The 21,519-nt window shown below is 52.1% G+C and overlaps 1 protein-coding gene across 3 annotated transcripts in view; it reads right to left on the reverse strand.

Moving 5' to 3' along the window:
• PC (pyruvate carboxylase) overlaps nt 1–21,519 on the reverse strand; it is a 239,704-nt gene that overhangs the window by 44,424 nt on the left and 173,761 nt on the right. For all 3 annotated transcript variants that reach the window (XM_084632881.1, XM_084632880.1, XM_084632879.1), the window contains one exon: nt 1,630–1,812. In XM_084632881.1, coding sequence (XP_084489007.1) covers nt 1,630–1,812 — 183 coding nt within the window. The remainder of the gene's footprint in view (nt 1–1,629; nt 1,813–21,519) is intronic.

Here is a 21,519-nt window from a genome sequence, read left to right on the forward strand (position 1 = left end):
TCAGGCCCAAAGGTCAGAGTTAATTCAGCCCCCTCTCCTTGGAGATGATGGAGACGGGGTGAAGGCTGCTGGCTTTTCTGTAGGTAATGCCAACCTGTTGACAGCCTAAGCTAATGAGGACATCCCCGCAGGAACACCCCCGGCACCTATAGACCCTACCACAGTCATCACAAACAAACTTCCAGGCTCTGCAGTGCTGCCCTGGCCCTCCAACCGATACCTGAGCAATGCCCCTCTCCCTCTGCACACTGAACATAAGGCCACCAGCTGGCTCTCCTGCAGGCCACCATGAGCGGCACCATATGTTACTGTCCTACCAGAACAAGCACCGCTGGAAGTAGCCCACACCAAGCCTGAGGGAGGGACTGTTTGACAGACAGGCAGTGCAGGGCCGCCTCTGATATCACAGTTGATGGGTGTGTGGGGGAAGGGGGGGGGAGAGCTTGAAAGTGCAATGCCTCCTACTGCCACTAGGGGCTGCATTGTTTGGCAGGGTGCAGAACCTCTTGCCAGCAAATTTGGGGAACTTGTCCACCTCTACCCCCCAGCGGTTGCATTATACCCAGTGGCCACCAGGGGAGATTATGAAACACATGATCTGCATGCAGCAGAGGGAAGAGGCTCAGGCCAGGGAACACAGGCAGGGATGGGGCTGATTCAGCTCTGCCCCACTCTACTGCGGCATGTAATACCTCTGGCTACAACCAGGGGATGCAGGGTGTAGTACCTCTGGCTACCACTGGGGGGAGGCAGGGTGTAGTACCTCCTGCCACCCCTGGCGGATGCATTGCTCACTGCAGGGTGTAGTGTAGTACTTCCTGCAGAACTTGAGGCTTGATTAATCACTGCAGGGTGTACTACTTCCTGCTACCATCAGGGGTTGCATTGACCACTGCTGAGTGCAGTACCAACTGCCACCACTGGGGGATGCATTATATATAAGGACTTCAGATTTTAGGTTTAAATCAATAAAACACCCCAATACAAAAGGAAAAAAAAAAAAGAGAGAGGGAGAAAAGTCAGTGTTTATCCAATAAACACTGGAAAATTACCAGAAATGGTTACTTGTATCTAAGAGCTTGTCTACACAGAGCAGTTAATGCAGACTACGGGGAGGTAATTTCTAAAAAGAACGATTGTCTCGCACATTAATTGGTCCGTGTAGACCCCGCTGGTGTGCACAAAAGGTTCCCAAGTGTGCTTTAAAGAAGTGCTGTTTGAAACAGTGCTACCTTAAAGCGCACTAGGGAATATTACATGGCGATTACCCATCACTGTATATTCTACTGTAATGAGTAGTTTATACGATATACATTACTCATCACCATATACACATAGAGGAATCCCTGAACATTTTTTGGACAGCTGGATAAAATTCAAAAATTGATAAAAATAAATCCTGAAAATGAAATTAATACATCCCCAAAACGAGAAGCCCTAATTGCACACCACAGGGTGTAGTACCTCCAGCTACCACCGGGGGATGAAGGCCACACTGCAGGCTGCAGAACCCTCCCATTCGTCCCACCCCTCCACCAGACCAGAACGCTCCCTACTGCCCGCAGTCCCCAGCAGAGGCCCCTGCAAAACGAATCAGGGCTGCATCAGTGCCCGCTGAGCCTCTCCTACCTTGACGCCTCTGATGCGGAACTCGGCCAGGGCTCGGCTCATCTTGGAGGCAGCCGTGGGGTGGTCCTTCCCATGGGCAATCACCTTGACCAGCAAGGAATCATAGTGAGGGGAGATGACAGCCCCCTGGAAGGCAGAGGCGCTGTCCAGACGGATACCCATGCCCTCACCGCTTCGGAAAACCTGCACGAGGGATACAGGAGAAAAGAAGCATGAGGTTATGGCCCTGATCCTGCTCTCTTATTACGCATGCTATGATAGCAGCAATTCAGAGGGGGCAGTGTTGTGATGGGGTAGAACAGATCCCACTGAAATTGGGATCCCAATGCATTAGGTGCTGCCCAGGCCCCGACTGAGATCAGGGTCCCCATTGTGCCAGGTGCTGCACAGACCCCAACTGAGATCAGGGCCCCCATTGTGCCAGGTGCTGCGCAGGCCCCGACTGAGATCAGGGTCCCTGTTGTGCCAGGCACTGCACAGACCCTGACCGAGATCAGTGCCCCCATTCTGCCAGGTGCTCAGTTGGGTCCTCCAGGTGCTACAGCAATATAAACAATCAGAACAAATGATCTTTCCCTTGTCAGTGCTGCTTATTGCCTTTTTTGATGCTCAGTTTGGGCAGCGCAACCAGCCCGGTCAGTTTCAATTTGTATTTCTAGTCAGTTTCATTTTTTAGTCTGAAGCCCTGGTCTGAGGCTGAGAGGTTCAGTCTGAAAATTCCCCTGGGCAACTCCAAAGAAAACACTGTTTACAGCGGGAGAATGAAAAAAAACAAAACCCCGCAGATCTATATGCACAGTGACGTTTCAATCATGCTTAGGCTCAGGGGGAAGCTAAGCCGACCTGACAGTGCCTCTTTAGACACACACAGCACAGCCACAGCATTTGCCAGCATGGATCACATCATTGGACCTCCAAACCCAGTCTCCAGAAACAGTTGCTCATGAAAGCTTATGTAGCATAGGGAAGTGCCCCCCCATCTCCCAAAGCATGTCACTTCTGGCTTGTGCCCTAGATTGGGGGAACTGGCTGCCTCAGGGGTAAGAGAGCTGGGATGCTAAATGGGGTCTGCATCAGACAGGGGTGGGGTGAGGGGGAATATGCTACGGGCCTTTCCCTTCTAGGGGGCACTGCCTCTGATCTGGCCTCAGTGTGCAGGGACTGCCTAGCTCAGGGATGTGGGGAAGTGGACACTGGGTCTTTCCCCTCCAGGGGGTGCTGCCTCCAATCTGATCCCAGGGCGGGGGATTCAGGGAAGTGGGGAATTGGGATACAGGGTCTTTCCTTGTTAGCAGTGATTTTAAGAGAGGTTTGAAGGGACAATTATTAAAGCTGCAGATATTATTCCCACAAGAAATTTTCTTCTTGGGAAGTATAGCTTGGTTGAAATGGATGTTTTGCTGTAGAAAAGCTCAGGCTTGGACAACACTTTCCAGCTGCCTTGACTTAATATTATAATTTGTATTGCAGTGATGCCACAGACCAGGCCCCCAGTGTGCTGTACAACAAAGATGGTCCCTGCCCCAAGAAGCTTCCAATCTACGTAAAACAGGACTTTACTCCCCCTTTTAATTTGCCCCTCATTGGAAAAAGAAGGAAAATGATTTTTAATAAATGTGAAGGGGGAAGGAAAAAATGAGCATTTCTCATACTGAGATTCCTGCAGAAAATCCAATTTTTTTCTCATTGAAATATTTCAGAAGGTTAGGTGTTTTCCAGGAAAATGTTTTCCACCAGTGCCCTGTTATGCCAGGCGCCGCACAGACCCTGACCAAGATCAGATCCCGCACTGTGCTGGGTGCTGCCAAGACCCCGACCGAGATCAGGGCCCCATTGTGCAAGGCGCTGCACAGACCTCGACCGAGATCAGGCCCCCGTTGTGCTGGGTGCTGCGCAGACCCCGACCAAGATCAGGGCCCCTGTTGTGCACGGTGAGTTGTGGTGATGTGAGATGACTTGTTGGGTCTTTGGGATTTCTCCTACTGAAAGAAAGGGAGGGATTTTTTATAGGAACCCCTTGGATTCCAGGGCAGCATGTCTAGCAGCTGGAATAATTCATGCCTCAGCAACCTCCATCCTCTCCCTTTTGCTTCTAATGAAGCTAATATATCAGAACAATAAACAAGGACGAAGCTGGGGGGTTTGCTTACAAATGCTCCTTAATTGGGCTCCTTGTCAGAGGACGATTAAAGCTGTTTGCTTGTTTCTACAGTGGAGGAGCCTTTCCACACCTTACTGGAGGGGGACTGACTGGGTCAGGTGCGCGCAGAAAGGGATCCAAGGTCTTTCCCTGGATCCAGTCCATCCTCAGGTCTATTGTACTAATTTAGCTCCACTGTTAGCCAATGTTCCCTCTAATTTTTGACAGGCCGTGTGCGCAAAAAATTTCTTCTGTGCAAATTGTTGTGCTTCTGTGCAAACTGTTGTGTGCGTGGGGTTTCGGATCTGTGTGCGTGTGTACATGTGCACAGCTTAGAGGGAACAGTGCTGTTAGCAGGACTCCCAGCCCCCTCCCCGCTCTAACCGTTAGAGCTCAGAGATGGGGATAGAACCCAGGCGTCCAGGAACTGCGATCCTTCCTGACCTCCCCCCCCCCCCCCGATTCTAAGCTGAGGCAATAACCCAAGGTGAGATGCCTGCAGAGTCTGCTGGCAGCCAAGGGGTTAATGTGCAAGCCAGACTTCAGACAGGCTCCTGTCATTCCCTGCCTGTGATTGACAGCTGTCAGGTTGCCATCACAACAACCTGACATGGGATGACATAAGGTGAAAATGAAATCAGATGCCGTGCAAACGTCTAGCTCCCGGGGGCTTCTGGCTCTGACTGCAACAGCTTGTGAGAGATTTTCCCAACTCTCCCCAGTGGGCTGCAGCATGGGGCTGTGTGCAAGGCTGGCCTGAGCTCAGAGTGTCAGCTCTGATCATAGCTTCCACTGAAAAATAAAATGAGTTTCTAACCCTTTCGGTTGGGCACAAAAGCTGGAACTTGTGACTGACGCCTGCCTGAGTCTTCAGAGAGCCTGAGCTCATCGCTCCAAGCAGGAGAGCTGCCCTGGGAACAGAATGCGGGAGTCCTGACACCCTACGCCACTTGCTCTACCCACTAGACCCCACGCCACTGCCAGCATTGGGGATAGAATCCAGGAGTCCTGGCTCCCATCCCTGCTCTAACAAAGTGAGTAAGAGACCTTTTACTGCACTGGCTAAGGGATCACTTCGGGTTCAAGTGGTTGCGGAGCTAACAGACAAGGGGTCTAGTCCCTGCTCTCTCCGCTGGTGCGTTATGGGTTCTAGGCCCCACTCTCTCTGTGCGTGGATCATGGGTTCTAGGGCTCTCTCCTTCTAGGCCCTGCTCCCCCGTGTGTGGATCGACGGTTCTAGCCCTAGTGGTATTCGAGCCCCAGCTGGCTGTGTGTTGAATAAGCAACTCACTGAGATATGGATTCTAGTTCTGGCAGGGGCCATCTGAGCTTTCTCAGTGGCTGTGAGAGGGGAACTGAGACCCACCCACAAACCCTTGCATAGCCCCTGGCATGGGTTTGCTTGTCTCCTGGTCCATGTGGTGCTAGCAAGGGAGTTACAGGGAGCTCTCCTCCGTGTAGTGCATTCTGCCATGGGTGAAGGAGAAGGGCTGACATTCCTGTGTCTCTCACCTTCCCTGCAGCCTGTACATGGGGTGGGTGTGGTGTGGAGGGCTGGGGGGTAAATTTACTCTGCCAGACTCACTCCAACATACTGCTAATTATTTCTCTCAGTGAGAAAAATGAAGAGATAATTAACTTCCTCTGGTCCCCATTCAGCTGTATGAGAGGGGTCAGCGGGGCCGAGCAGCGAGAGGCAGGATGGCCTTGTGGCAGACGGTGCTGAACGGGGGAGTCAGGACTCCTGGGTTCTATCCGCCAGGTCTCGGAGGGGAGTGGGGTCTAGAGCACAGGGAGGGTCCCTGTGTGTCAGCAATTCCCTCCCCCTCAATGGCACTGTCTCTGTACAGACATATTCGCAGTGTCAGCGCTTATTAAAACCCACTCGCTGTGGGGAACCAGCCCTTTGACTGACACGCATGAGGGTGCATGAGAGTGGGAGCTGAGCCAAAAAGAGGGCTCCCACTCCACCCCACCCCCCACAGCCAACCCGCCCTGGCTCGCTTTCCTTCACAGCTCCCTGACGGTATCTGAGTTGAGACGCCTGCCACAGTGCTGACGCATACTGCATGCCCGGCAGGGTCTGGCTGGGAGACGGGGGCTGTGGGATGCTCAGTAGGGGGTGCTGTGGTGCAAAGAGTGGGGCATAGTAAGGAGTGCTCACCCACTCCAGCTGGGCTGGCCCTTGGGCGAGCTAATCCCATGTGAGCAGGAGGGATTCTACCAATGGAATTCCAGGGCCATATGTTCCCTGGGGGCCAGCTGCTGTTTTGGCCCTCACACAGCTGCCCCGGGGCTCTCTGCAGCTTGGGAGAGCTCCTGAGACTCGAGCCATCCTCTCCCCTTACCCCAGCCTACATCCTGATGCAGTGTGCCTCCTCCCAAAGGGTCTGGGCTGCAATGCCCCTACGTGGCTTCGGACATACAGAACCGAGAGCCGCCTCTCTCTCTGCAGCCACTGCGGGAAGTCAAAGGAGAGAGAGAGATCCAGATTAGGACACTGGAGTAGGAGTCAGGACTCCTGGGTTCTGCCCCAGCTCTGGGAGGAAAGTGGGTGTAGTGGTTAGAGCAGGGAGGGCTGGAACTCCAAACAATTGGGTTCTGTTCCCAGCTCTGCTGCTGACCTGCTGTGTGACCTTAGCTACTTCACTTCCCCTCTCTGTGGCCTAGTCTCCCCTCCCAGCCACAGGCCTAGGCACTCAGGACAACTGGGATCCCTTCCCAGCTCCACAGCTGAGTCGCCATGTGACCTTGGGTAAGTCCCTCACCTCTCTGTGCCTGTTTCCCCTCCCACCCTCTGTGTATTCACACTGTGAGCTCCTGTCTCTCACTGTGCGTCTATGCAGCGCCCAGCACAATGGGGCACTAATCCTGACCAGGGTCTGGCAGCATCCTTTTAAGACACATGCATAACCTCAACTCTGCCCTCTGGTGCATAGGCACAATCAAGGCTAAAAATGAAGATGGTCACAAACCTATTCTCCAGAACTGCAGCTTCCATTCTAAAGAAGTCAGTGTTTTATCCTAAAGTTTGGGGAGAAAAGCTAGAAAATGGGACCTGACTGTATCCAATGAGGTGATGCCTGCCTGAGTCTGCAGAGAGCCTGAGCCCATCACTCCGAGGGGGGGGAGCTGCCCCGAATGTAACTGACACAGCGACACTGTCTGAGCCTGCAGAGAGCCTGAGCATTGCTCTGAGAGTGGGGAGCTGCCCTGGGTATCTCAGTAGGGTGTGAACTCCCAACCCTGTTGCTCAGGGGGTCCCTGAGAGTCTCACCCCAGTGGGGGGAGACAGATGCACAAGGATGGCATTCAGTTCACACCCCTCCGAGGGAGCTGGGAGGGCTGGGTGCTGGGGCAGGCAAAAGCAGGGCAGGGAGGGGGCCCCCAGGTGCGAACAGAAGATCCCGCAGTTCAGTGGGGACGGGGGCATGAAAGGTTACAGTGTGTTTGTGGGGTAGACAGTGGCTCTGGCTTAACCTGCTGTGAGGCTGTGGCCAGTGTAGTCTGAGGGCACTGCAGTGGGTTGCAGGATGCCTGGGTTCTATCCCTGGCTCTGCCACTGGCTTATCATTATCCAGTGTATTGGCAAGTCCCCTCCCAGGTGTCCTGCGCCTCACATACTGGATCAGCAACACAGCCAGCAATGGAACCCAGGCATCCTGTGTCCCAACATACTAGATCAGCAGCACAGCCAGGAATGGAACCCAGGCGTCCTGCGCCCCAATACAATAGATCAGGAATGGAACCCAGGCATCCTGCACCCCAATACAATAGATCAGCAGCACTGCCAGGAATACAGCTCAGGCATCCTGGCACCCTGTCCAGAGCCCAACCCACTAGAATACACTGTCTGCCCTTCAGCACTCCAGTGATGGTGTTCCCAAATAATGGATATTTATTAACACCCCTCCTTACCTTAACCTAGCTGTGTGTGTATGAATGACAAATGTGCCTTAATGATTAATGGTCAATTGGCCAGGAACCTTCTCTGCACAGGTTAGTTACTGGGCTATAAATACAACTGCTCCAGCTTGGGATCCATCACCTGAAACCTCAGCTAAGAGCTTGGCTTCGTCTCTTTATAAACCTGTGGTGGTTTTTTTAATCAAAATTAGATGCTTATAATAGCTACTATTAAAAGCCACAACCATGAGTTCATGGGGAAAATGTGCCCTGCTGCTATTAGATGTATTACAGTAGTGCTTAGAGGCCTCCACCAAGATCGGGGACCCACTGTGCTACGCATTGTGCAGACCCCAACAGAGATCAGGACCCCATTTGTGCCGGGTGTTACACAGACCCCAAGATCGGGGCCCCATTTGTGCCGGGTGTTACACAGACCCCAACTGCGATTGGGGCCTTCCTTGTGCTGGGTGCTGCACAGACCCCAACAGAGATCAGGGCCCCCTTTGTGCTGGCTCTACACAGACCCTAACAGAGATTGGGGGGCCCTTTTGGGCTGGGTGCTGAACAGACCCTGATTGAGAGGAAGTTTTTCTAGCCTAAATCCTCCCTTGACTCAATTTTATCCCCTTACTCCCAGTTAAATCCTCTGGACCCACCATCTGTGTGTGAAAGTTGACTTTGAAGTAACTCCAGGAGAAGATCCCAAACATTCTCATACGCAGTCTGACCTTCTGCATACCACCAGCCTGAGATTCACCGTGTAGCCATTCCTGCCTCCAGCCCAGATCTGGTGGTCGAGCTAGAGAGCAGCTTTTAGACAGATGACTGGTCTTGCTTTAGAAATTCCATGTGATGGAGAATCCACCTGTCACGATGTCCCACAATGAAACACACACAACAGAAGGAGAGCCACCATGAAACACATCCGCTTCTCTCTCTAAAGCAATTTTCTGGGATTTCCCTCTGGCAGCTACTTCCTCAGGTCCCAAAAAGTGATTTCACCCCTGTCTACGCCAGCTGGGAGACCATGACTGGGATACTGCATCCTGTTCTGGTGTCAAGACATTGTAGAGGGGGTCTGACAAAGAGCCACTAGAATGACGAGGTCTCGAAAAAGTCTGCTGTGACTGGTACTGGAATCCTGCATCCAGTTCTGGTGCCCCCAGTTCAAGAAGGAGGTTGATAAACTGAGAGGGGTCTGATTGAGAAGAGTCATGAGAATGCTTCCAGGACTGGTAAACATGCCTTATAGCAAGAGATTCCAGGAGCTCAATCTATTTAAGGTTGAGGCTGACTTCATCCCAGTCTGTAAGCAATGTTCCCTCTAATTTTATACATCCATGTGCAGAATGAATTTTATGATGTGCACCAATGTGGAGGTGATGTGGGGCAGGTGGGGCTGAGGGGTTTGGAGTGTGGGAGGGGGCTCAGGGCTGGGTGCTGAGCTGCGGGGAGGGGTTGAGAACTCTGGCTGGGGGTGCAGGCTCTGGAGTGGGGCCAGGGATGGGTGCTGAGATGCGGGAAGGGGTTGAGAACTCTGGCTGGGGGTGCAGGCTCTGGAGTGGGGCCAGGGATGAGGGGTTTGGGGTGCGGGAGGGGGCTCAGGGCTAGGGCAGAGGGTTGGGGTACAGGGGGGTGAGGGCTCTGGCTGGGGATGTGGACTCTGGGGAGGAGCTGGGGAAGAGGGGTTTGGGGTGCATGCTGCCCTGGGGCTGTGGTGGGGAGAGAGGACTCCCCCTAGGCCTCTCTCGCCGCAGCAGCCCGGGGCTGGAGAAGAGCGCCTCTCCCTACCTTGGCAGCCCCGGGGCTGGGGGAGAGGTGCCTCTCCAGTCCAGGCCCCTGTGGCTGCACACCTGCAAGGCCCTTGGTAGCCTTAGAGAGAACTTAGACTCCATCACTGGCGATTCTTAAATCAAGGTTGGATTTTTTCTAAAATATCTGCTCTAGTTTAACCAGGAATTAATCCAGGACTGTCCTATGGACTGTGTTATACAGGAGATCAGACTAAATGACCACTGTGGGCCCTTCTGGCCTGAGAACCTACACAAATCTGAGGGTTGGGGAGCTCGATCTGTTTGACTACTGACCTCAGCCCATAAGCACCTCTACAGGGAGATCTGGGAGAGCAGAGGGCTCTTCAGTGCGGCAGACAAAGGCAGAATGAGGCCCAATGGCTGGGAGCTGAAGCCGGACAAATTGCGACCAGGTAGAAGGTGCAGATTTTTAACAGCTGACCTAGGGACTGGTAGAGCCTCCATTAGCTGGAATTTTCAAATTGAAACTTGACTTCTCTCTGTCAGACAGAGTCTAGCCCAACCATCTGATCTGGGTCGGAGGCTGTGACGGCTGGGGGAAATTCTCAGGCCTGTGTTACACAGAACATCAGACTGGGTGACAATGGTCCCTGCTAGCCTTGAAATCTATGGATTTATGGAGAGGGCAGAGAAGAGCCCCGGAAACTATCTGAGGGCTCGGAAATGTGTCGTACAGTCAGAGACTTATGGAGCTCAATCGGTTCAGCCTCTCAAAAGGATCAAGGGTGACTTGGTTCCAGTGCATAAAGGACCTTCCTGGGGAGAAAACACCAGGTACGAAAGGGCTCTTTAATTGAGCAGCCAGAGGCAGAACAAGACTCAATGGCTGGAAGTTAAAGCCAGGCACGTGCCACTGAGAAACAAGGCATCAAGCACCGGTGATGGTGATTATTGGAACAGGCTCCCAAGGGAACTGGTGGATTCTCCATCTCTCTGTGTCTTCAAATCCAGCCTGGCTGCCCTTCTGGCACGTGCTTGAGTCAAACACAAGTGACTGGGCTCAGTCCTGGGGGTCAGGGGGACCCTCTCTGGCCTGTGCTGTATAGGAGGTCAGACTGGATGATCTTAATGGTCCCTTCTGGCCTTGGACTCTATGAACAAACTGTGCAGATTCTTCTCTGAGCTGAAGACAAAGATGTCTTCTCTTTGTGGTGTGCTCTCAAGTGCTTACAAGGCAACTATTTTTCCTTGGCTATCTCAAAAAATCTCAGTGATTTAAAGGAAGTTGACAAAGGGATATTATTTATAAGACTGATGAGGGGGGCAGCTAATTAAGTGAGACAGGTGGAAGGACTCACTGGCAAGGGACTCAGCTCTCTTAACCTGCTGGATAATGAAAGAGCTGAGATGCTTTGGCTCTTTATATCCCAGATGGAAAAAAAGACCTGTGTTTGCTTGGACACGAGAGCTGGCTTTATGCACAGGAATAACTTACATGCAAACTGAAGGGAATGTGTTATAATAATATAACAATACCGACTTCATTGATAGCATTTTTCATTGGTAGATCTCAAAACACTCTACTAAGGAAGTCAGGATCATTATCCCCATTTTACAGATGGGGAAACTGAGGCACAGAGAGGGAAAGGAACTTGTCGCACATCAGAACAGAGCCATACATAGGACCCAGGAGTAGGTTCTAACCATTAGCCCCCCACTCCCTTCCCAGAGCTGTGAACTGAACCCAGGAGTCCTGACTAGTGCTGGCCAGACAACAAGAATCCGTTTTGCAAAAAATGGTGAAGTTTTGCGGTTTGTTTCCATTCCGATGTGGAATGAAACCAAGACCCATTGAAAATGTTCATAGAAAAATGAGAGAGCAAGCAGGTGGGGAGATCCACACGCAGCCCAAGTGGCTGCCGAGCTCCCGCTGTGGAGCTGGGAACTGAGAGCCCGGGAGGCAGCCATGTTCCCGGTGGGGAGCCTTGGTGCAGTGTGGAGTGGGAAGTCCAGGCAGTAACCTGGCTGGGAGCAGGGAGCCAGGATCCCAGGGGCAGCCTGGCTCTGAGCAGGGAGCCTGGGCAAGCAGCCCAGCTGAAAGCAGGGACCCCGGGAGGCAGCCAGGCTCTAGCTGGAGCGTCGCATCCATCCCAGGGAGACAGTCCAAGCTGTGAGTAGTTTTCTTGTGAACTTCATGGCTCCAGCATGGAGCTGTGAAATTGACAAGAATGAGAGCCAACAGCTGATGTAAGTAACCAGCAATGTCTACAGGGCCACCACCTCACCCTAACTGCACCAACCACAAGCCCTATGCCTCTCGTGGAGGTGGAGTTATAATGTTGGTGTAGTAGGGCACTTACATCAGCAGGAGCAAGGCTGTAGTGTAGACACTGACATAGTTAGATCGACACAAGCTGCCTTAAGTCGACCTAACTGTGTAATGTAGGCCAGGCCTAAGACACCTGCCTGGCACAATTTTGGTTGAAAGTGACCCTGTATCATGAAAAGTTTCAGTTTTGATAAACTGGTATTTTCTGATAAGAAAATGTTTTGTGAAAAAGTTCCCAACCAGCTTCTGGCACAGTGGGAGCTCCAATCTTGGTCAGGGTCTTTGCAGCTTCTGACACAAAGGGGCCCTGATTTCAGCTGAGGTCTGTGCAGTGCTGGAAAATAGGAGCCCTCAATCTCAGCTGAGCCTTCTCTGTGCTACAATAATACATCTAATTGTTATTATTATGGTAGCTCCTAGGGTTCCCACCCAAGATAAATTCAGGCTAGAAATCTGGCACAAATTTTTAACAGGGAGCAACTGACGCAGGATCAGGATGGGTTCTCCATCACTTGGAGTCTTTAAATCAAGAGCAAATGTTTCTCTAAAAGCTCTAGCTAGACCACCAGATAGCGGCTGGGGGCAAGAGTGGCTGGGGAGGGATTCTCAGGCCTGAGTTATGCAGGAGGTCAGACTGGATGATCTCACGCTCTCTTTCTGGCCTTGAAATCGATGGATTTCTGAATGCTCCCTTGGAAGAGGGTCTACTTGGATAGGAACTGGGCTATACCCGCCACACAAAGGAAATCTAAATAAGATCAAGCTTTAAAATTAAAGTTCTCCCCCAGAAGCTTGTGAACAGATCCCTGAGCCCAGAATTAACTAAAGACAGATGAGTCTCATAATGAGGGGATTTCATAACAGGTTCAGGAAGCCAATATAACTGGAGCGCTGCCCTGGACAAAACATGCATGGAGCAATGCAGGGCCTTGCAAATGGGGTGGGAGGAGGAGGAGGAGGAGAGAGGAGCGGGACAGGGCAATGGAGCGAGCATAGCCTTTCTAAAATACTGAGGAGGGTTCACATCTGGGACTCCTGGGTTCTATCCCTAGCTCTGGGAGAGGAGTGAATGGTTAGAGAAGGAGCAGGGGCTGAGAATCAGGAATCCTTGGTTCTAGCCCCAGTCCTGGGAGGCAGTGTTACCTTGTGGTCAGAGCAGGAGGATGGGCTGGGAGTCAGGACTCCTGGCTTCTATTCCAGGCTGTGGGAAGGCAGTATGGTCCAGTGATTAGAGCCTGAGTGCCTGGAAGTCAGGACTCCTGGAGTCTATTCCCAACATTGAGAGGAAATCAAGGTCTATTTGTTAGAGCAGGGGTGACTGGGAGGCAGGTGGATTCTAGCCTCTGCTCTGGAAAGGGAAGAGGGCTAATGGCTCCAGTAAGCACGTGACTGGGATCCAGGAATCCTGGGTTCAGTAAAACAGCACTGCAGCAGCCAGTAGATACAGAGCCTATAGTTTGCAAAGTGCCAATTTTTTCTGTTGCCTGGAGCTTGCGAGAACAGTAAGTGGGGCTGGGCTGGGGTTTCTCATCTCCATGAAACAGGCATGGCTAGAGATTGGTTCTGAGTTTACAGATCAGTGCTAATTAACCTCAATTGTGCTGAAACAGTGGTTCCTGCCAAGAGTTATTGAGCCTCTCCCCAAATTCATCGACAAACAAATCCCTGTGGTGGGTAAAGAATGCAATTAGCAGTTCCTCTGTTGAGTCACATTGCTAGGTCACGGGACAGCTCCCAGCATTTTCCATCCAATCCTACATTCGGCACAGTTACTTCCAACAGCATTTTATTGGGGATGGAAGACAGCCTGGTCTAGTGGTTAGGGGACTACACTGGGAGTCAGGGCTCCTGGGTTCTCTTCCCCACTCTGGGAGAGGAGAGAGGTCTAGTGGCAGAGAGGACTGGAAAACAGAACTCCTGGGTTCTGATAACCACACACAACTTCCCAACGACAGTGAAGCTGTGATTCACAACCCCGCAAAACACAGAGGGGAATCACCCCTGGTCCTTGGCAGTATAGAGTTTATGACACACAGGTCAGCATCAGAGATTCCATTGCTCACACTAGCTGCCTTCTGTGACTTCCCCTCTCAGCTCGACGGCCTGCTGCAGGCACCTGGGCTGCTTGGCTTTCTATTAACACGCTAAATGAGGCAGAGAATGAAACCTAAAAGTAAGAGCTAATGGAAAACGTTAACAGCTACTATGATCACCTGTTCTGGGTCCACAAGGGATGGTGGAAAATCAGATACACATTTTTGAAACCACATTCAACCTAAACTCTCCTCCCTTTGAGTGATGCCTCAACACTCCAGTAACACACATGCTGGTCCCCCACCCTCACAGATGGCACAATGCACACAAGCACTGTGCAACAAAGTCTAACACTGGCAAAACTTGGGTTTAGATCCAGCTTAGCAACAAGAGCTACCTACACTGGCTGTGTTTAAACACAGGCCTAAACCATCACAGTGGTCCTTCAAATGGCCCCTTCTGGCCTTAGAGGCTAGGAATCTATTAATCTCCTCCCTGAGTAGGTGTCTATAGACAGGGACCAAATCAACCCTTAACCTTCTTGTGGAGAAACTACATAGATGAACATTGTGAAGTCCATCCTGGAAACAGACTCACTTTAAGGCCGCTCTGATCATCAAGTCTGAGCTCTTGTATAATCCAGTCCATAGAATCTCCTCCCCACTATTCCTGCATCCAGCCCAGATATAGTGATTGAGCCAGAGCACGGCTTTTAGACAGATGTCTCATCTTGATTACAAACCGCAAGTTATTAGTAGATTCTAAGGCCAGAAGGAACCATTGTGCTCATCTAGTCTGATCTCCTGTCTAATGCGGGCCATAGGACTGCCCTGAAATAATTCCTGGATGAACTAGAGCAGATCTCTTAGAAAAACATCCAACTTTGGTTTAAGAATCGCCAGTGATAGAGAATCCATCACAGCCCTTGGTCAGTTGTTCCAATGGTTAATTATCCTCATGGGTAAATATTTACAGTCTGAATTTGTCTTGCTTTAACTTCCGGCCATTGGATCTTGTTAGACCTTTGTCTGCTAGACTGAACAGCCCATTATCAAATTTCTATCCTCTATATAGGTACTTATAGACTGGGCTCAAGTCACTCCTTAACCCTCTTTGTTAAGCAAAACAGATTGAGCTTCTGGTGTCTCTCACTACAAGGCATGTTTTCCAATCCTTTAATCATTCTTGTGTCTCTTAAAGAATGAAGAATGTGTGCCAGCATAATATCCCACTTGAAACATACTCCCCAAGGGCAAAGAATGTCTCTCAATGGTTCCCACATGCAGCCCATATCTGGTGGTCGAGCTGGAGTGTAATAATAACAATCCCTAGCTCTTATGTAGCACATTTCTTTAGTAGATCTCTAAGTGCTTTGCAAAGGAAGTTGGTGGCATTATCTCCATTTCACAGATGGACAAACTGAAGCACAGGGAGGGAATTTGCCCCCAGGTCACCCAGCAGCTCAGAGATGGGAATAGAAGGCAGGTGTCCTGATTCCCAGCCCCCTCTGCTCTAACCCACTAGACCTCACTCCCCTCCCAGAGCAGAGTTTAGTAGTTACAGCGTTGGGGGGGGGGGAAAGAGGGCGAGGGAGAGGACTCCTTGGTTCTATACCCAGCTCTGCCACTGACTTCCTTTATGATCTGGGGTTAGTCATTTAATTTCTCAATGCCTCAGTTTCCATTTCTGCATAGTGGGGGTAATAATAACTGAAAGGCAGTGTGGTCTAGCTAGCAGACAGTACATGGCCTCAGGACACCTGGGTTCTATTTCCACCATTGACCTGCCATAAAACCATGGGCAAGTGTGGAGGTAGCAAGAGTCACTAGACAAAAGTTTCTGGCCAGGGTTACGCAGGAGGTCAGGCTGGATGATCAGAATGGTCCATTCTGACCTTGAAGTCTATTCATCTTGATTCCACCAGCTCTGATGCAGCCGCTCCCCCCCAATCAGAATCACTGTCACTGACATGTCCTTCGTAAATGTCGCCCAGCTGCCTCTCACCCAGCTGTCCCAGGGGGAAAGAAGAACCAACCTGCATTTGCGTTTCCACAGCCTGACACCTCACCCCGGCACAGCATGGCCTGGAACTCTCAAGGCAGTATAGAAGGGATTGGGGTGCTGGCAGGGGAAAGCTCAACACACGTGGTGTTAGCTAAAGGGACTTTTAAGGACCTTGTTGATTCTATGTAGATTCCCCCACACATACACCTCTCTTTGAGGTATCTTTCAGGAGAATCTCCATCCACTGAGCATCTCCTACAAGCACTGAATTTCCTTTTCCAGTGGAATATATATTATCTATATTACAGTAGCGCCTGTAAGCCACAAGTGACATCAGGCCGATTGTGGTATGTGTATTATTAGTGGCATTATGGTAGCGGGTAGAGTATCCCATTATGGTGTGTACATTCTTAAGAGCATTACGGTCGTACCTGATGCACCCCAAATGAGACCAACAATCCATTGTGGTGTGTGTATTAGTAGTATTACGGTAGCTACTAGGATGCCCACTGCTGCCCAGATACAGTCAGCTAGAGCTCTGCAGTGCAGAGACTAAATAGACAAAGGGTGGAGGAGAAACTGAGGCACAGTGAGAAAAAGGGACCTATCTGGGGTCATGCAGCAAGTCAGGGACAGAGAGATGGGGATAGAAGCCAGGAGTCCTGACTCCCCACCCCTCCTGCTCTAACCACTAGAGCCCACTTCCCTCCCACAGGTGGGGATAGGACCCAGGAGCTCTGACACTCACTGCAGTGCCCTAGCCACTAGATCACACTTACATGGGCAGCTCATGCCCACTGGTGCAAATGATGTCAGGAGCTAAAGGCCAATAGAGAATCAAGCACTCTGTCTAATCCATGCTGACAGGTTTCAGAGTAGCAGCCGTGTTAGTCTGTATTCGCAAAAAGAAAAGGAATCCATGCTGGCGTTTCTAGCGTGCCCATCCCTGGGGGATCTGGGCTCTGCCCTTCATGGGCTCTCAGCACCTTGGGGGTAGGAGCTTGGAAGCTCAGAGCTCACGGTGTTCAGCTCCCAGGGACAAAACAATAATCCCATGAAGATCAGGAGCAGAAGCACCAAGATTTGAGGGCGTGTTTGACCCCCAGCTTCCTGTGCTTTTCTCTCTCTCTCTCTCTCTCTCTCTCTCACACACACACACACACACACACACACACAATCCGGCCCCCCAGCAAGGGGATGGCAGCCTCATGTGTACGATCGCAGCTAGCTTTTCGTTGTGCTTTCCACAATCAAGCCAAGGCACCACATGACACGGGTTAATTACAGTGATGCCTGTGTGTTCAGCACGGTCCTTGGGCCTGATGAGTTTCGATCCATCCTTGGGGAGGAGGACGAAAGACGCACAGAGAGAGGATCAGAGACACGACCGGTGCGTGAGCCCTACAAAAACAAAGAGCTGGACCTCACTTCTTTTGGAGCCCTGCTGACCCCATGCTGGGTGACCTTGCCCATGGGCAGCAAAACAGGGGGCAGGGGTGTCACTATACTCCTGCCAGGACGCTTCGGCCTGTGCAGTGGTAAAGAGCTCCCCTTTGCCCCACCTTTGGGGGGGAAGGGAATGCCAGCAGCACTGACCACAGGGGAGGCAGGGACAAGGGCGTAATGAAGGAGGGGGCCCAGGTCTTCCACTCCCAGGCCGGCTCTGAGCAGAGACCCAGCTGCCACCGCCTCACCTCCCAGTCACGCTCAAGGCCGCAGTGTGGGTTAGCCCTGAGGCTGGGGACCCGCCACCAACACAGGAGGTAACAGACTGGGGCGCCCACATCCCTGGCACCAGGGGACCCCTGCCAGACTTCCAGCAATGTGGGCTGGGCGGGGAGACCCTGGCACTTCCCTGAGCCCCTTGCCCTGGGGGGTGAGGGGGCGGGCTGCAGCCTGAATGCCAGGGCTTTCCAAGGGGAGCAGGGAGCCTGCACAGTACCTCCCTCTGTACCCTGCCTGGCCCTCGGGAGCCAGGGCTGGAAGCACTGGGATGTGCTGAGCCTGGGCTCCCTTGGCATGGCAGGGCCCAGCCTAGAGAGCACTGAGGGAGGTACCATGCAGCCCTGCAGGCCCCCAGTACCTCTCCTCCCCTTGCAAAGCCCTGGCATCCAGTCCCCCTCCCACTGTTACCCCCAGGGCAGGAGGCTCAGGGAAATGCTGGGGTCTCCCCTCCCAGCCCGGAGTGCTGGAACTCCAGGAGGGGCTCCCCTGTTGGGCAGGGATACGGGTGCCCAGCCCGATACCTCCCGCATGGGTAGAAGGTCTCCAGCCCCAGGGCCACCTTGCGCTGCTGTCTTGGGCATGATTTTGGGGGGTGAGGTGGGGGCTCCTAGGTCTACACTCAGAGCCGACCAAGGAAGGGCAGGGGGAGGTCTGGGCCAGTCAGACGCTGTGCCATTCAGAAGTACCAAAATTCCATTCTGGATCACCAAAAAAGTGCTAGAATGCCCTCTGGAGCATCCCAGCCCTGCTCACACTCTGGACACAACCTCCACCCCACACCCACACAATTAGAGACATAAAGCACCACACCCACAGACACACAATCAGCCCCCACCATGCACACATACAATCAGATACACACAGCAGCAGGATCAAGGTCACATACACTCTCTTGGTTCTGTTACCAGTTCTGGGCGGGCAGAGTGTCTATTAGTTACAGCATGGGGAGGGGGTGCTGGGAGCCAGGACACCTGGGTTCTATCACTGATGGATGTGATGGAAGTGGTGTCTAGTAGGTAGAGCAGGGAGAGGATGGGAGCCAACGTTCCCGGGTTCTACCCCCAGTTCTGGGAGGGAAGTGGGGTCCATGGCTACAACAGAGAAGGCTGGGAGTCAGAACTCCTGGGTTCTATTCCCAGCTTCCTCTTCACTATTTTATTCATGCAGGCTATTTTATTCATGAAAACTAGCTCTCTAAATGGCTTATCTTAACAAGCAGCTCTTCTCTCAAGCACTTGCTGAAGGAAACACACACAGATTTATTTCACATTGGTAGTATTAAAGTAGCACAGAGGCTCTAACATGCTCCTGCCAGGTGGGCGCTGCACAGATCCCAACCAAGACCGGGGCCCTTGGGGTGCCAGGTGCTGCACAGACCGTGACCGAGTTCAGGGCCCGCATTGCACTGGGCGCCATACAGAGCTCAACTGAGACTGGGGCCCCCAGTGTGCCAGGCGCTGCACAGACACAGTGAGAGACAGTCCCAGCCCCAAAGACTTCACAGTCTAAATAGACAAGAGGTAAGAGGGGAGACAGGCCCCCAGAGCAGAAGACACTTGCCCAGGTAACACAGCAGGCCTGGGTCCCACCAGCCTGCTCTACCCATTCCCCTCCTAGAGGAGGGGATACAACCCAGGAGTCCTGACTGCCCCCTTCCCAGAACTTGGAACAGACTCCAGGAATCTTTACCCACTGAACAACACTGCCTCTCTCTTCCCGGGAATTGCTCCTGCCAGACTGCTGCGTCTGTATGAATTGAGGGATTTGTTTAAGCATTGACTGACATCTTTAGCAGGATGAAATGTCCCAGGTGGGGTTTTTTCTCTAATTCAGTGCTTTGATCCGCTCCGATCCACATCCCATGGAGCTGCTGTTTCCTCCGTCTGAACTTTAGCAACCCCGCTCTTTGCATGACACCTCCCCACACCCTACCTTAGTGGGTGTCTCAATCCATGGCAGAAAACAGCTTTTGACAGGTCCCTGTTTGTTAACCTTTCGACTGCGAAACCAAGCCTGGTTTTTGAGACCCAGACGCTGCTCCTTTTCCAACCAATAGATTCCTGCCACGTCTTGGAGATTATGGGGGTTCCAATCTCCCCCAGGGATGGTACAAGCCTCAGATTTAGGTTTGGTTCAGAGCTAGACTCAGTAGAAATGTAATGACCACAATATTATCCCCCATCTTGGCTGGGGTCTATACGGCACCTGGCACAATGAGGGCCCTGAACTTGGCCAGGGTCTGTGCACCATCCAGCACAATGGGGGCCCTGATCACAATCAAAGTCTGTGCAGTGTCTGGAACAACGGGGTCCCTGTCTCAGGGAAAGGGCAGGATGAAGTTTTTAGGCACGGTACATAGTTAGTTTCTCAGTAATTAGGCCAGTAAACTACTCCTGGTAGTGGCAAAGCCTTCGCCATATCCCAGAGAGGCTGGATGTGACAGGCAACTCTGACAAAATGCACGGCCCAAATCCGGAGACACTTTTCAAAGCACATTAGGAATTTTCCTCACCTCCGCAGCGGCTGATTCACACCAGAGCATGCTGGTCCGGGGAGGCTGCGTTCAATTAATTTTTTTGGAAGAGACGAGTTGCTAATCTATTCCTTTTCAAGCCCCCTAATTAGCCCTTTGATTAATTATGCATCTGTAAGCGGCTAGGGCAGCCTGCTTTTGAAGAGCCATTTCCTTGCATTTCACTATAAGTTCCGGCTCACAGAGAGTCTTACCTATTCCTGGCTCTCCGCGGGCAGTGCGGTCTGCTGCTCAGAGCAGGGGGCTGGGAGTCAGGCCTCATGGAGTCTTTCCCCAGGCCTGGGAGGCTAGTGGGTTAGAGTGGAGGCAAGGAGTGCCTAGGAGTCAGGACTGCAGTGGAAGCTTCCTAAAAGTGAGGGGGCCACCTTAGCCTTGGCCCTGCTCCCATGCCGGCCCCTCCTCTCCCCTGTGGCCCCGCTCCCACACCACCTCTTTCCCCCAAGACCCCACCCCTGCTTGCTCACCCTTATGGCCAGTAAAAAGTATGAGGGCCATGGCCTCCTGGCCCCCCCCATTCCAGCGCCCCTGCCTCAGTTTCCCCTCAGATCCTTTATCTTTTTAGTCTTTGAGCTCTTTGAAGCGGGGACAGTCTCTCCTTCTGTGTCGCTGCAGCATTCGGCACAACAAAGGGCCTGATCGCAGGCGCTGTGCAGCCCCTGGCACAACGGGGCCAGATTTCAACGAGGAAATGCACAGCCCCCAGCAATAAGGGGCAGCTGGTCCACAACTGCAGCTTCTAGGTGCTACTGCCATCCCACTAATGAATAATAACGTAACAAACTTCCTTTGCAATTGCCCTTAAACGGGAGCAGCAGTGGGAGAATTGCGGGGGGGAAGGGCAGGGAAGGATTTTAAGAGCTGGGTCCCAGACTTTAAGTGCTTTTTACAAAGATGAGTTTCCGATCATATGTCAGCAGCAGCAAGGTATCAAAACACATTTATTCACCGCTGCAGCTGGGCCAGCTCCCAGCAGACATTAGGGGCTAATGATATTTATTCAGCCTATTATGCTCCCTGCATACCAAGGTGTGATCCCATTATCTATTAACCAGTGGGCCAGTCCTGTTCCACTATTCATACAAACAAGCCTTGATGGGGTGGAGCGACTAGTCGCTAATACATATTCATCTGGACCCGTGGATTTCCAAATCCCATTGCCCTGAGGGGGCGGAACGCTTCCAGAGCGCGGGAGAGATTATTTATTATTGTGAGTAGGGCTCCGGACTGGGAGGCAGGACTCCTGGATTCTAGCCCTGGCTCTGGGAGGCAGCAGAGTCTAGTGGTTAGAACAGGAGGGCTGGGTTCTATTCCTGACTCTGACACTGACCTGGGGCAAGTCCCTTCTCCTGTCGTTTCCCTCTCCTGCTAGCTCTTTGGAGCAGGGACTGTCTCTCAGGCTGTTTTGGCAGCGCCTTTCCCGGTAATGCTCAGAGCTACCTCTGCGTTCGGGGGGTGTGTGTAC

Source organism: Lepidochelys olivacea (genome assembly GCF_965140295.1).
Source record: "Lepidochelys olivacea isolate rLepOli2 genome assembly, chromosome: 7".
NCBI classification, from domain to species: domain Eukaryota; kingdom Metazoa; phylum Chordata; order Testudines; family Cheloniidae; genus Lepidochelys; species Lepidochelys olivacea.